Source organism: Rhinopithecus roxellana, chromosome 13 (genome assembly GCF_007565055.1).
Source record: "Rhinopithecus roxellana isolate Shanxi Qingling chromosome 13, ASM756505v1, whole genome shotgun sequence".
NCBI classification, from domain to species: domain Eukaryota; kingdom Metazoa; phylum Chordata; class Mammalia; order Primates; family Cercopithecidae; genus Rhinopithecus; species Rhinopithecus roxellana.
Genome location: NC_044561.1, coordinates 106,833,918 through 106,850,247, shown reverse-complemented (window position 1 = coordinate 106,850,247; position 16,330 = coordinate 106,833,918). Strand labels below are relative to the sequence as shown.

Here is a 16,330-nt window from a genome sequence, read left to right as displayed (position 1 = left end):
AGCATATCTACCAGTGTCCTGCACATAGTGATAAATGTTGACAGTTGTTTTGGTATTAAGTGAATATGGGTGTGGTACTGGTTGCTATGATATGGAAGACAAATAGAAGAACAGGTCTGAATTAGAAGAAAAATAACAGGAGGGCTGTTTTTAGTGATCTTTCAAGTATGACTACAAATTCTCAAGGTCCCTCCCTGTGGGGTGCTTTGAGGAAATCCTCTTGTCTATAGCCACTCTTTACTTAACAGACCCTTGTGCATAAGGGATCAACAGTGTCCTTCTGGGGTTTATGTTTAAGGGCCCTCTTTTCCTTGCCAACCATGAAGATTCCCCTGGCTCCTCACTCCGGATATCCTGATCACAAAGGAGTCCTACAAATATGAAAGAATCGACAACTGAAATGGGCTGGGAGAGACAGCAGCTCCTGTACTGGAGTTACCTAATGTGAGACAGACACTTAAAAAGTTCAGAGAACAGCCAGTCAGTCACAGCTGAGTAACGGTTTGATGCTTTGTAGGGTTCTGGATGACAGCCACTGGTCAGGAAGAACAATTACTTAATGATGATTGACCCTTACTTAGCGGGGCATATTTTCCCCCTTATTCTAAGCCACAATGAAACTAGAGCATTCTAGCAGCTTCTATTGGACAGAATAAACAGGATAGGGTCTACTAACTACTCAGGACCTGGGAGGGGCCTGCAGTTTTTGTCCTCTAGTCCATGTAAGATCAGCCGTATTAAAAAATTCCTCTTCCCTTAGTCTGTCTCCACTGGTTCTGTTTTAAATGAGAGCATAATCACCTGAGTTTCCTAATAAGAAAAAGGTCTACTGAAGCTGGTAACCAGGTCAGCTTGTTGCGAACAGTCTTGGTAACAGTCTTGACAGCTAGTTGGTGATTCTCTACTCAGCACTCATGCCTGTGGTCCTGGTCTTTTAGTTGTCTCAGAAAAGCAATTCATATGGAGGCCTTCATGTTGGTTGATGGGCCCTGCAGATATCTTCATCTTCAACATGGGCATCAAATCCAATCTCATCTGCACAGCTCTTTCTAGTTTTTTCTATCCATACTGTGGCAGGCCAGATCTCAATAACGCAGGCCTCCATGACAACTGTTTCAGCACTGAGTGGTTAAGTTAAATATTAAAAGCTGAAAGAGTCAGGGCCCTCATACAAAGGCTGGAATGTAACAAAAGCCCACCAAGGGTTTTGCCCAGGCCTTTTCTGGGCCTTAAAGCATGACAAGATAACAAAGGAATTCTTAACAGGACCCATTTAGGATTAAACAAATTTTATTGGGGGTCTGAAGGGACTTATTGAGGGTCTGAAGGCCTCCACAAACAAGTTTACTGGAAGGTCTGAAGGAACTCCCCAAACCTCCATGATTTAGCAGGAGACAAATCATGGTAATCACCCCAGAACCTGGACGCATTTTGATTAAGTAAATGTACTTGAGGCTCCAGAGGAAGGTTTTCGGGACTCAGATCTTATTTACAGATTTAAAAAAGTGAATCACTTGTCTTTAGATGAATGCACACTCACACGTAGACATACAGCTTATAAGGTAAATAAGCTCTGGAAAACTCTGTAGTTTTGAGTTGGTCTTGGGATCATTTCCTGGCCTTCTCCCCATACCTGGATACAGAAATAAACTCCCTCTTTTCCCAGTTCATCTGCACCTCATTATTTGGCTATGAGAATAAGCAGTCCGACCCTCGATTTGGTCCGGGAACAATATCACAATCCAGACAGGCTGTAACCTGCCACTTAAAAAAGCAGAGAAAGCAGAAATCTATGTGACCTGGTCACATATAAGTCTTCTCAGAAGGTGGGGTCAGGGAGACAGGAAAGAGACCCCTCCTTATCCAAGACTAACAGAAAGGCATGCAAATGAAGGACCAAAAAAGTTTAATTATGAACAGTCTTACATCTTGTAGGAAAACACAAGTGAAGCAACCACTGAGGGAACTTTATAAAAGCATTTAACTCCGTATAATATTTATAGCATTACCTGAGTATTAAAAGTAACAGATCAAGAAAACAAAGGTACTCTTAATACAGTAATATACAATCCTGTGCTGCCAATTCCCTATTTTTAGTTAATAAAAGCAAATATACAAACAAAGTAAATAACTAAAAGAAAAACGAAAAAAGGAGGGGGGCTGGAGATACCAACAATACTAAATAGAAGTAGTTAACTCTAAAGGAGTTTAGAAAGATGAAGTTACATCCAAAACAGGGAAGGATATAAAAATAGAGAAAAGTTTAATTCCATGAGTCAACCCTGATAACATTTTGTATTATTAACCAGATGTAAAAAGTGGTAGAGTGGGCTTGACTGAAATAGTTCATTTAGGATGAGAACTTTGTGTATAGTTGAGTCAAGTTACACTAAAATTTTTGATCACTGGTATGTCAATCTCTTGATGAAAAACCAGTACCTGAATATGTCTTTTTGTTTTTTTAAGAGACAGGGTCTCGCTATGTTGCCCAGGCTGGATTGGAACTCCTGGGATCCTCCCACCTCAGCCTCCCGAGTACAATACCTGAATTTTAAGTAGAGTTATTGTAAGTCTTATGAAATGATGTTTTTCTGCACTCTGACATAAGATAATGAAAGACAGAGCAGGAATTCATTATTATGAGCTGCTTGATCAGTTTTAAACCACTCCATTTGATGAAACAAGTGAGGTCCTTCCCTTCTGACCAGGCTGTGGAATGCTGTCTTCCCCAACCCCCACCCCCTGCAAAAGAGCAGAAGAATAAGGCAATTGCTCATTTTACTTTGTTTTTATTTCAATGTAACATGCAGTAAAAAAAAAAAAAAAAAAAAAAAAAAAAATTAACAGGATTTATTAGCATTTACAATGCTTACAAAGAAAAAGAATTCTAAAAGCAATTTAGTTCAGATTTAAGAAAAAGCTCTAAGTAAATACTTATAATAAATCTATTTCCATATGTTCAGTTTGGACCAAAATTTAAGATAGCATTTGGTAGATATTTATGTCTTCTGTCTATTTGCAATATTTTTATATAACCTCTGATTCTTGGGATATCCAGCCCCCATTTTCCTAACACAGCAGGGAAGACATATACATGTGGCCACTTAAATTAAAGGAAAAAATGGAGTAGGGAGATCCCAGGCTGCAAAAATATATACAAGCATTTACCTTTTCCAGAACTAAACACTTCTTCCATAAAAATATTAAATAGCCAAGCCCTATAGAACTAGGGCCAGGGCTATTTCAAATATAACTATTCTGTATTTTAAAAATATAGGGCAGAAAGCCTTTTGGGTGATATTTATATATTTTCACACAATATTTCTAGGTCCCTAAATGAATCATGAAGCATTATATAGAACCAAAAAAATCTATTTTCTTACGTTATCTCTTAATTTAATTTCATAAATCTCTAGTAAATATTGTAGGTAACTACATTTCAGTATGATAATTCACCTCAACAGGAAGTCTTTATAGAGGGCTTAATCTTTATTAGCCATATATTACCAAGTTCAGACTTATATAATGAATGGGCAGTTGGCAGACATTCGCTCTGTAAGACAAAGCAATAGCGTTTTTTTTTTCCCCCTACCAACAAAAAGGCAGAGTCCCTACTTTTAACAACCAGGGATTTTAGAAACCACACAGTATTTCCTGGGGTACATGAAATAAAAAAACCATAGAGCTGGGGAGAGCCTAGTCTCCCTATTTACACTGAGTTTCTTGATGAGGCAACCCTTTCACTCGTGTAAGTCTCTGCTTTATGATGGCAGTGTCCTGGAGTACAGATAGACAAGTTTAAAAAAAAATGTTTTTATTGTTGTTCCAGGATGTAAAAAGGAAGAACATTAAGGACAAAAAAGTTTTGTTTTGTTTTGTTTTTGTTTTTCCATATGGAACAGGGTTCTGCTGCTTGTTCTTGGTTTAATATTACTTGTTCATGCTATGCCTCTGAAATGTGGCAAAAGTCCCTGATACATGAGCTATGAGGCTGTCCTCAGGGTTCAGCTATGATAGGGACTCAAGCTGGCTTAGGCTTTATTCCATTGCCAATGAAGTCAAATTTATAACAGCCATCTTGACAGTCAAAGCTAGGCCAAGTTAAAATAATTCCAGAGAACTTCAAAGTGCATTAATCAGTTAATAATGGAACAATCTAAACTTAAATAGTCATGAGAAAAAAAGGAAACCCTGTTAAAAATTTTAGGGGCGAAAAGAATATTGCAGATGAGGGGTATCAATCCAGTTCATGACAATGTAAAGAATGGAAATGACTACTCCAACATATGTCAGAGAAATGATAACTTTGAAGACTTTTAATTCACAGAGAATATATTCCTGTGGTTACTGGATGTTATCTTCCTTTCTTTTTAGCCAGTACCACAGCTCTCCCTCTCAAATGAAAACTTGATGTCAAAAGCTGTTTCACTGACCTCTATTTGGACTAGAAAACACTCTAGTCTTTCTAGTCTTAAACTCCTTAACAATTAAATATAACTGAAGTTGTTGGATTATGATAAAATTATAAAGCATCAATTATGTAGAGGAACATATAAAAATCACCAATGACATCCTTAGATGAATTCAGTTAAATTAATTCTAATTCTAGGTTAACTTTTTTTTTCCCTTTTATTTATTTATTTCTCCCCCCACCCTTCCCCGAAAGAGACAGGGTCTCCCTATATTGCCCAGGCTGGTCTTGAACTCCTGGGCTAAAGGGATCCCCCTGCCTCGGCCTCCCAAAGTGCTAGGATTACAGGTATGAGCCACCATGCCCGGCCCTAGGTTAACTTCTTAAAACAATGAAGGAATCACAGTGTTAACATTGTAAAGTGTAGTATTTGCCAGGTAAATGAAACAATCAAACTTCCAAATGAAGTCATTTGTAGGCTATGAAGAACTTTTCCCTGAATTCAAATTGACAAAACTACTTTGTAGAGATGCAAGAGTCTTGCATCACTTTCAGGAATGATGTATGGATTCATGCTCCAGAAAGGAAAAACAATAGTCAAGTCACACTAAAATGAGAGGGACAACACAAGCCAGAATTTTGCTTACATCCCCAGAAGCTGGGCTAAGCTTCCACTTTTAACAAATGCCTCTTACCAAGAGGTTTAACAGGAAGATCTTGTATATTGCAGTTACCAAAGGACTTCCCTGCATATCTGCAGAATCTCTAAGAGAAAAAAAAACTACTCCCAAGTGAGACTTTTGACACATATACAGAATTGTTGTTAAAGGAACAAACTAGTGGAATCAGACAAGGCAGATTTCATTGTTGTGTTAAAATCTCATATTAAGCAAGGTTTTGACTAGTCATTTGCAGACCTGATTTCTGGAAACGTTGAGTAGAAATCACTGGGAGATAAATCTAAATGAGAACATTAATTTACTTACACTCAGATAACTCTCTAAAGAGCGATAGTCCAATTTTACAAGATGTGCAACAGGCAGAGAAGGACAAACATTGCAAATAAGTTCTTGCCCATTCACGGTGCAAGTTCTCAGAAGTTACTCTTGTCCAAATCCTTCTGTTTCTTCTATGGCAAACAACAGCTTTTCCTTCAGTTGCTCATAGCTCTTGTATGGTGGAAGGTCCAGGCGATTAAAACTAAAAGCAAGAATTGTTAGTTTTAGAAAAGGAAATATGCAAAGAATCAAATGAGTAGTGTAGTATAACACTATTACAGAAGCACAAAAATATACTACTGTGCTTCAAAGGATACCATTAAGAAAGTGAAATAACCCAAAAATGGGAAAAAATATTTGTAAATTATATATCTGATAAAGGACTGGTATCCAAAATATATAAAAAACTTAAAACTCAACAATATTTTAAAATGAGCAAAGGATAGAGATTTCTCCAAAGACATACAAATGACCAATAAGCACATGAAAAAAATGCTCAACATCCTTAGGTAAATGCAAATAAAAACCACAATGAGATACCACTTCACACCTATTGGGATGGCTATTATTTAAAACAAACAAACAAAAAACAATAACAACAACAAAAAAAAACCCAGAAGAAAACAAGAGTTGAAAAGGATATGAGGATGTGGAGAAATTTGAGCCCCTCTACACTACTGGTAGGAATATAATGCAGTGTAGTCACTATGGAAAACAGTATGATGAAATTCCCCCAAAAAATTAAAAATAGAATTATTACATGATCAAGGAATTCCACCTCTGAGTATATACCCAAAACAATTGAAAGCAGGGCCATGGACAGATATATCTATATTCTACCACAGTATACATATGTTTATAGCAGCATAAACAGCCAAAAGGTGGAAATAATCTAAATGTCCATGGACAGATGAATGTATAAACAAAATGTAGTATATCCAGACTATCAAATATTATTCAGCATTAAAAAGGAGGAAATGCTGACACATGCTACAACATGGATGAAAATTACAGATACTGGCCGGGCGTGGTGGCTCAAGCCTGTAATCCCAGCACTTTGGGAGGCCGAGACGGGTGGATCACGAGGTCAGGAGATAGAGACCATCCTTGCTAACACAGTGAAACCCCGTCTCTACTAAAAAATGCAAAAAACTAGCTGGGCGAGGTGGCGGGCGCGTGTAGTCCCAGCTACTCGGGAGGCTGAGGCAGGAGAATGGTGTGAACCCGGGAGGCGGAGCTTGCAGTGAGCTGAGATCCGGCCACTGCACTCCAGCCTGGGTGACACAGCGAGACTCTATCTCAAAAAAAAAAAAGAAAAAAGAAAAAAAGAAAATTACAGATACTATTCTAAGTGAAATAAGCCAGTCATGAAAGGACAAATTAGGTATGATTCTACACTTATGAAGTACTAAAGACAGTCAAAAATCATAGAAACAGTAGTAGAATGATGTTTGCCAGGACCTGGGGAAAGGGAGTCATGGGGAGTCATTGTTTAAAGCAGTGGTCTCCAACCTGTTTGGCACCAGGGAATGGTTTTGCGGAAGACAATTTTTCCATGGATGGGAGTGGGGAGGAGGGTGGTTTCAGGATGAAACTGTTCCACCTCAAGTCACTGATTTGACAAGGAATGCGCAGTCTAGATCCCTTACATGCACAGTTCACAATAGAGTTATTCCTCCTATGAGAATCTAATGCCTCTGCTGATCTGACAAGTGGTGAAGCTCAGCGGGTAATGCTCACTCACCCTCCGCTTACCTCCTGCTGTGCAGCCAGTTCCTAACAGGCTGGGGACCAGGAGTTGGGGACCCCTGCTTTAATAGGTACCATTTCAATTTTACAAGATTTGAAAAAAGTTTTAGGTCTAGTACGATGGCCTGTAATCCCAGCACTTTGGGAGGCCAAGGCAGGAGTATTGCTTGAGCTCAGGAGGTTGAGACCAGCCTGAGCAACAAAGTGAGACTCTGTCTCTACAAAAAGTTTAAAAGTTGGCTAGGTGTGGTAGCACATGCCTGTCGTCCCAGCTACTTGGGAGGCTAAGGTGGAAGGATAATTTGACCCTGGGAGGTGGAGGTTGCATGAGTGGAGATTAAGCTACTGCACTCCAGCCTGGGTGACAGAGTGAGACATGTCTCAACAAAAGAAACAACTTTTGGAGATAGGTGATGGTGATGACTGCATAATGATATGAATGTGCTTAATGCCACTGAACTGTACACACTTAAAAATGGTGAATTCTATGTTATGTATATTAAACACAATTTTAAAAAGGAATGAAACATTGGATATGCTAGACCATAGATAAACCTTGAAAACATGCTAAGTAAAATAAGCTACACACAAAAGGTTGTATATTTGGCTGGGGGCAGTGGCTCATGCCTGTAATCCCAGCACTTTGGGAGGTCAAGGCAGGTGGATCACGAGGTCAGGAGTTCAAGACCAGCCTGGCAAACATGGTGAAACCCTGTCTCTACTAAAAATACAAAAATTAAGCCATGCGTGGTAGTGCATGCCTATAGTCCCAGATACTTGGGAGGCTGAGGCAGGAGAATCGCTTGAACCTGGGAAGCAGAGGTTGCAGTGAGCCGAGATCAAGCCACTGCACTCCAGCCTGGTCTACAAAGTGAGACCCCGTCTCAAACAACAACAACAACAACAACAACAACAAAACAAACCACTGAACTGAACTGCATAATTTAAGAAGGTGAGTTTTATAATATGTAAATTATATATCAATAAAATTGTTATTTGAACACTACATGTATGTATAAAACGTTATGTATAAAAACAGAAAGGAACAGACAATAAAACAGTAAAGAGGTCAGATATCCAGTAAGGACCATATGTGACCACTAAATATATCCCACAAAGCAAGGTTCAAATATTGTTGACATTAGGTTGAATTCCAAAACATTAATATATTTGCTGTGAGATTAGGCTTAGATTTAGTTTTCTATATTTTTAGAAATGTAGTTAGATTTCAAATAAGAATATTTATGGTCATGATGTTAGACGCAGGTCTCCTAAGTTTGACTTCTTTTGCTGCCTTCAGAGAAAAATGAAAATAACTCTAAATCCCACATTAAAAAAAAAATTCAGATGTGAAAAAAGGAATTGATTGCAAATAGTTGTAAGGAATCACATTGGGGTGAACAAAATGCTCTTAAACTGGATTGCTATGATGGCGGTGCTACTCTCTAAATCTACTAAATATCATTTTTAATTTCTGGCTGGCTTTAAATAGCTACAGATAACTGTTTTCTCTATCCTTTTTGATTGTACTTACCAGGTATGACTTCTGGGTAGCCAATTTTCTTTCCCAACCTTTTCAATGCAGAATTTCTGTGGTCCATTGCTTCCTAAAACATAATGAAATCATAAACTTTGTTAGTATAGTGGATCTCAAACTGTGTTCCCCAATCCAATAAGCCTCAGCATCATGAGGGAACTTGTTAGAACCATAAATCCACAGGCCCCACACATCAGCTTACTAATTCAGAAACTCTGGGTTAGGTGTAGTGGCTCATGCCTGTAATCCCAGTACTTTGAGAGGCCAAGGCGGGCAGATCACTTGAGGTCAGGAGTTCAAGATCAGTCTGGCCAATATGGTGAATCCTGATCTCTACCAAAAATACAAAAACTAGCCAAGTGTGGTGGCACATGCCTGTAATCCCAGCTACTCAGGAGACTGAGGCAAGAGAATTGCTTGAATCCGCGCAGCAAGGATGCAGTAAGTCAAGATCGCACCACTACACTCTCACCTGGGTGACAGAATGAGACCCTATCTCAAAAAAAACCCTCAAAAAACCCAAAACCAACCAATAAACAGAAAGAAACTCTAGGGGTGAGGCTCAGCAATATGTGCTTTAACAAGCTTCCGGGTGAATCTGGTAAGTGTAAGTTTGACAACTAGTTTGTTAATATAAACCCCAGAGGAGAAAAAAGCAGTTTCATCTAGCATTCTTTAGCCAGAATAACACATTGTTATGATTAATAAAAGCTTACACAAGAACATTGAAAAAGCTTAATTTTAGTAGTTTGAAACACAATAAGGAAACTACAATAAAACTTGATTTAAATACAGAATTGACAAAACTTTGTGAAATGTAAACATCCTAGTGAATTCCATATTATTAATGCTAGAACTCACAGGTCCTGTAGGGCATACCCTTACAAAAACAGATACAAGTATAAACATAAAATTCCTGCCCCTCATTTACCTGCTGCTGGAGATAGCTGTGAACAGTGATCATAAAAACACTGGTTTTCTAAAAGATCATTACTTTTCCCTAGGAAGCATTTATTGTTGGTCTCAATGATTAGTAGTGCTACTAGATATTTTAATTAGAAGGGGGCAGGAACACTAACTGTTCTGCAATGTGTGACACTGTCAGACACAAAGAATTTTCTCATGTCCCACCTGACTAAACCGAGTATACTAAGTATACCTAATATAAATTGTTAGTGCTTTTGTATTTAATAACACTGAATTATTTTCACAAGTAGTTATGTAAAAAGTCCAGTAATACAGGAAACATTATAAAAAAAGACAGTTAAAAGTTAAAATTATTCTGTGGTGTTCAACACACAAAATTAACTCACTCTGCATGTTCTCTCTACTCTCTCTCTCTCTCTCTATTTTTTGAGACAGAGTCTCACTCTGTCACCCAGGCTGGATGGCAGTGGCACAATCGGCTCAATGCAACCTCTGCCTCCTGGGTTCAAGCAATTCTCATGCCTTAGAGTAGCTGGGATTACAGATGTATACTACCACACCCAGCAAATTTTTTTATTTTTAGTACAGATGGGGTTTTGCCATGCTGGTCAGGCTGGTCTTGAACTCCTGACCTCAAGTGATCCACCCACCTTGGCCTCCCAAAGTGTTGGGATTACAGGCATGTGCCATCATGCCCGGCCTCTACTCAGTATTTTATAGCAGAGTGCAGTGGGGCAATCTCAGCTCACCACAACCTCAGCCTCCCAGGTTCAAGCGATTCTCCTGCCTCAGCCTCCCAAGTAGCTGGGATTACAGGCATGCGCCACCATGCCCAGCTAATTTTTGTATTTTTAGTAGAGACGGGGTTTCTCCGTGGTCAGGCTGGTCTTGAACTCCCGACCTCAGGTGATCCACCCGTCTTGGCCTCCCAAAGTGCTGGGATTACAGGCATGAGTCACCGTGCCCGGCCTGAGCAAAGATTTTATAAAGAGGACCTGAAAAGCACAGGCAACAAAAACAAAAAATAGACAAATGCGGTTATATGAAACTAAAAAGCTTTGGCATAGCAAAGGAAACAATCAACAGAGCGTAGAGACAATCTGCAGAATGGGAGAAAGTATCTGCAAACTATTCATCCAACAAAGAATATCCAGAATATACAAGAACTCAACAGCAAAAAAGAAGAAAAACAATGCATTAAAACATGGGATACGAGCTAAATCTCAAAATAACAATGTTAAACATAACTAATCATCAGAGAGATGCAAATCAAAACCACAATGAAAGGTCATCTCTCCTCAGTTAGAAAGACTGCTATAGATTAAAAAATAACAAATGCTGGCAAGGATGTGGAAAAAGAGGAACTCTTATATATTGTTGGAGGGGATGTACATTCTTATTATTATTATTAACTTTTTGAGACAGAGTACTGCTCCGTCACCCAGGCTACAGTGCAACCTCTGCTTCCCGGGTAGCTGGGATTACAGGCGCATACCACCAGTCTCAGCTGAAAAAAAAAAAAAAAAATTTCTTTTTTTTTTGGTATTTTTAGTAGAGACAGGGTTTCACTATGTTGGCCAGGCTGGTCTCAAACTCCTGGCCTTAAGAGGTCTACCCATCTCAGACTCTCAACAACCATATGATCCAGCAATCCCACTATGGGGTATTCTCTAAAGAAAAGGAAATCAGTATGTCAAAGAGATATCTGCACTCCCATGTCTACTGCAGCACCATTCACAAGCCAAGATAGGGAATCAACTTATGTGTCCATCATCAGGTAAATGGATAAAGAAAATGTGGTATATAAACAAACTGGAATACTATTCAGCCATTTAAAAGAGCAAAATTCTGTCATTTATGATAACAGAGATGAACATGGAGGACATTATAAGTGACATAAGCCAAGCACAAAAAGATAAAGAGTACATGCTCTCACTCATGTGAAAGCTAAAAAAGCCAATCTCATTAGAAGTACAAAGTAGAACAGTGGTTACTACGGAAGGGTGGCAGGAAGGAGGGGAGAGTCAAAGGTTGGTTAATAGATACACAAGTACAGATCGGCAGGAAGAATAAGTTCTGGTGTTCTACAGCACTATACAATGACTATAATCAACAACAATTTATTGTGTGTGTGTATGTGTATATATATGTGTGTGTGTGTGTATATATTTATATATTTTTTGTGTGTGTGTTTTTCGTAGAGAAGGGGTTTTACCACAATGGCCAGGCTGGTCTTGAACTCCTGACCTCAGGTGATCCCCCTGCCTCGGGCTCCCAACGTGCTGGGATTACATGCGTGAGCCACCATGCCCAGTGTATGTATTTTTAAGATAGGGTCTCACTCTGTCACTGAGACTGGAGTGCAGTGGCATGACCTTGGCTCACTGCAACCTTCACCTCCAAGGCTGAAGTGATCTTCCCACCTCAGCCTCCTGAATAGAAGGGACTATAGGCGTGTACCACCATGCTCAGCTAATTTCTAAATTTTCTGTAGAAACAGGGTCTCCCTATATTGCCCAGGCTTATCTCAAACCCCTGGGCTTGTGTGTTCCTCCTGTCTCAGCCTCCCGAAGTGCTGGGATTACAGGTGTGAACCACTGTGCCTGGCCTGTATGTTTATAAATAGTTAGAAAAGTGAGTTTTGAATGTTTGCAACAGAAAGAATTGATAAATGTTTGAGGTGATGGGTATGCTAATTACAACTTGATCATTACATATTGTATACATGTATCAAAATAAAAACTGTACCCCTAAATATGTACAATTATGTCAATTAAGAACAATTTAAAAAGTAGAAAAGAATAAAGATTTGAAACTAAAACAAACAAAATAAACTAGATAGCCTCTAAAATTCTCCAAACTACAATCTCACTGCTTCTGTCTTCTAACAAAAACTTTCCTAGAAGTCACCCTTCTGAGACCTCTCTGCAGCACTGAAGAAAAAAATTCCTTCTACTTGCTTCTCAGACAGTATACTATTTCTTTCTTCTTCTCATTCTCTGGTCTCTCCTTTAAATTGGTTTCCAGGCTAACTGCATCTTTTCCTTTAAGATGAAGTCTCACTCTGTCGCCAGGCTGGAGTGCAGTGGCGCGATCTCAGTTCACTGCAACCTCTGCCTCCTTCCGGGTTCAAGCGATTCTCCTGCCGCAGCCTCCTGAGTACCTGGGGCTACAAGTGTGCGTCACCAGACCTAGCTAATTTTTGTATTTTTAGTAGAGACGGGGTTTCACCACGTCGCCCCAGCTGTTCTCAAACTCCTGAGCTCAAGTGATCCACCCACCTCGGCCTCCAAAAGTGCTGGGATTACAGGCTTAAGGCTGTGCCTGGCCTAGGGTATTTCCTTCTGTCTTATTCCTATATGCAGATGGTTCTAGGCATTAGCCTTCTACTCCTCTCTGTATTCTATTTCTGCCTGAGACCACACATTCTCACAGCATCAAATGTCACTGCTCTGATGATTCAACTTCTTCTGTTTCCTCTTAACTCTAACTCATACACTGTTACCTCTACAGCTGCTCCCCTGGGGTTTTCTACTTGGTTTTCTGGCAGTCACCTTAAATTCAGCAGGTTCTAACCTGCTCAGTATCCTCCCCCAACATCTACAACCATGCATACTCTTTATACTTCCTGACTTCTCCATTGCTCCATGTTCTATAACATGATAATTATTGCTGATACCCCTCTCTTACACTTCATTTTCTATTAAGCTCTCTACCTGTTTCTACCTTTGGAACTTTCTCTAGCATCTACCCTCTCTTTTCTATTTCCATCTCCTGAGATCAGGTTCTCATCATTGCTGCAATGATTTCTTCTTATCTCTAGGCCCTCACCATCTTTTAATCCACCCTGTATCTTCCTATCAAATCTTCCTAAATGCAGCTTGAGCAAGTTTTCCTCTCTTCAAAAAGTTCCACAGCTTCCAATACCCTCACAGTAATAACCAAATTCTTTTGATCTGGTTTTAAAGTCTTTTCTAAACTGGTTTCATGCTCTGTATTCAAAATTACCTGCTTAGTTCTCCTAATTTTAACTCTGCTTCACCTGAAGCAGGCTTAGAGATCATAACTTCTCTGTGTGCCTTCCTATGTGGTACTTGGGATAATGTTGGTATTAAGGAAATACTTGAATTTACTTTAATAATTTATTGTTTAGTAACAAAGTAAATATTGCCACAGTCACTCATCTCAATATTCATTTTAAGCAGCAGATTGCTGTGTAACAGGCACTTTGCCAGGGGCAAGAAATAAAAAGATGAAGAAGATATGAATCCATATCTCAAAGAACTCCCTGTCTCCCAGGGAAGAGTGGTTTTAAACACAATACAGAAACTACAATCCACTATTGTATTATACAATGATCTTCTCACATTGTTAAATAATACAACCAATAGTGATTGACTCATAAGAGACACATGTTTGGCAAGTCACTAAATGAACAGATTTACATACAGAAGACTGCTGTCCTAATGAGTTAGCTGTGGGTTCTAGCTTGAGGGTTAAAAATTTCTACAGAGGTAAGGACTAAAACTTATTTTAAAGGTTATACAAATCCACGCTAACTGGGAATAGTTAAGAAAATGGCTATCCTTGTCTTTGTTGTTTCTGATACGCTGTATACACATTCACGTAAAGCAGCATGATAAACAATTTTCTGTATAGGAAAAGTGATCCTGTATACATACCCATGAGATCAGCAAATCCTCCTAGTGGCAATCGGCAGGTTCCAGTAACAAACTGTAGAAGTCTCATTCTCTTCTCATTATCAATTTCTTTAACAAACTGTTAAAAGAATATTTAAAGAGATATATATGTCATATGTTACATTCAGCACACTAAATAAGAAAGAAAAATAATGATTTCAGATCTTTTATTTTTTTTAGAGGTGAGGTCTTGTTCTGTGGCCCAGGCTGGGGTGCAGTGGTACAATCATAGCTCATTGCAGCCTCTAACTCCTGGGCAGCAGGCAATCCTCCCGCCTCAGTCTCCAGAGTAGCTGGGACTATAGGAGCAAGCCACTGTATGTAGCTCATTTCAAATCTTAAAGGAACCCCTGGTGTCCACTGCATTAGATAATTACTTAATCCAACACTATGGATGGAGGGCCATTTCCATGTTTATCAAAGCCCCAGCAATCTTTCCTTATATAACTCTTAGGACAATATACTTAAAGGGATATATAAAAGGTAAGATGGACTGAGACCAAGAGCTCCTTACTCATGCAGTTTTAAGATTAGCTCTTTTAGGGCAGCCCTTCCTGTGACTCCCCATCCCACCACCACCCCCCAGCCCCAGATCTGCCTGTCCTATAGGATATTCATGTGGCTACACAGGATAGAGACTTTGAGTCAGTATAGACTTTTTGGTTTAATAAACAACTTTAATGAAATTCAAAGAATTCTGAAGCAGGATATATCCCAATAACCTCCTCTTCTCAATGTTCTTTAGGTTTTGGTACAGCTACACATAGCTAGAATCATGTGGTTTTTATTTCGTACAATTCTGACTCAAAACAAAAGGTTTCTAGAGAATGTTTCTAGCCTGTAGTATAACTGTTTTGCCTCAACCAAAAACTTTTTTTGTAAGGAATAATTTTTATCCTATTGTACTATTATCAATTATCCTACAATTGTAACCTTACTTGTTACAGAAGCTCAGTTTATCTTTAAGTTTCTCATATGAATTTCTTTACATGTATAGCAGATTTTTTAATTTAATTTTTTAAATTGTTGTAAAATATACACAACATAAATTCTTGATTTTAACCTTTTTGAGTGTAATTTAATGACATTAAGTACATTCACACTGTTGTGCAACCGTCAACACTATTTCCAACTTTTTCATCATCCCAAGTACAAACTATGTATACATTAAACACAACTTCCCATTTTTGCTCCCTGCAGCTTCTGGTAACCCATATTCTACTTTCTGCCTCTATGAATTTGCCCATTCTAGTAACCTCGTGTAAGTGGAATTATACAGTAATTGTCCATTTGTGTCTGGCTTACTTCGCTTATCTGTAGCACATACCAAAAATCTCATTACTTTTTAGCACTGAATAATATTCGACTCAAGATATTTTTGACTTATGATGGATGTAAAGGATAAAACTCCTTTACAAGTCCAGGAGCATCTGTATATGTATACACCACATTTTGTGTGGGTAAATGGATGATGAATACTGGTATACGAGTATCTGTTTGAGTCTCTGCTTTCAATTTTTTGGGCTGTATACCAAGGGTTGGAATTCCTGGATCTTATGTTAATTCTATGTTTAACTTTTTGAGGAACCACCAAACTATTTCCACAGTGGTGTGATACTTCACACTATCACCAGCAATGCGCCCTTGGCAATGGTTGTTTTCTCCACTTTAAAAATAATACTAAGTATGATGTGATATCTCATTGTGTTGTTTTCATTTTTGTTTTTGAGATGGAGTCTCGCTCTGTCGCCTAGGCTGGAGAGCAGTAGTGTCATCTTGGCTCACTGCAACCTCTGCCTCCTGGGTTCAAGTGATTCTCCTGCCTCAGCCTCCCAAGTAGCTGAGATTACAGGCATGTGCCACCACGCCTGGCTAATTTCGTCATGTTAGCCAGGATGGTCTTGATCTCCTGACCTCGTGATCCGCCCGCCTCGGCCTCCCAAAGTGCAGGGATTACAGGTGTGAGCCACCGCACCCAGCCTCATTGTGGTTTTGATTTGCATTTCTC

General features: G+C 39.1%; 1 protein-coding gene across 8 annotated transcripts in view; it reads right to left on the bottom strand.

Annotated features, from left to right (window-relative positions):
* Window positions 1-1,889: 1,889 nt before the first annotated feature.
* Window positions 1,890-16,330, bottom strand: part of ITCH (itchy E3 ubiquitin protein ligase) — a 137,307-nt gene continuing 122,866 nt past the window's right edge. For 5 of the 8 annotated variants that reach the window (XM_010386495.2, XM_030914565.1, XM_030914569.1 and 2 more), the window contains 3 exons: window positions 14,305-14,401; window positions 8,693-8,765; window positions 1,890-5,611 (listed from right to left, as the gene is read on the bottom strand). In XM_010386495.2, the coding sequence (XP_010384797.1) occupies window positions 5,512-5,611; window positions 8,693-8,765; window positions 14,305-14,401 (270 nt within the window). In that variant the 3' untranslated portion in view covers window positions 1,890-5,511. The remainder of the gene's footprint in view (window positions 5,612-8,692; window positions 8,766-14,304; window positions 14,402-16,330) is intronic. The other 3 variants (XM_030914564.1, XM_030914567.1, XM_030914566.1) reach the window with 1 other exon arrangement.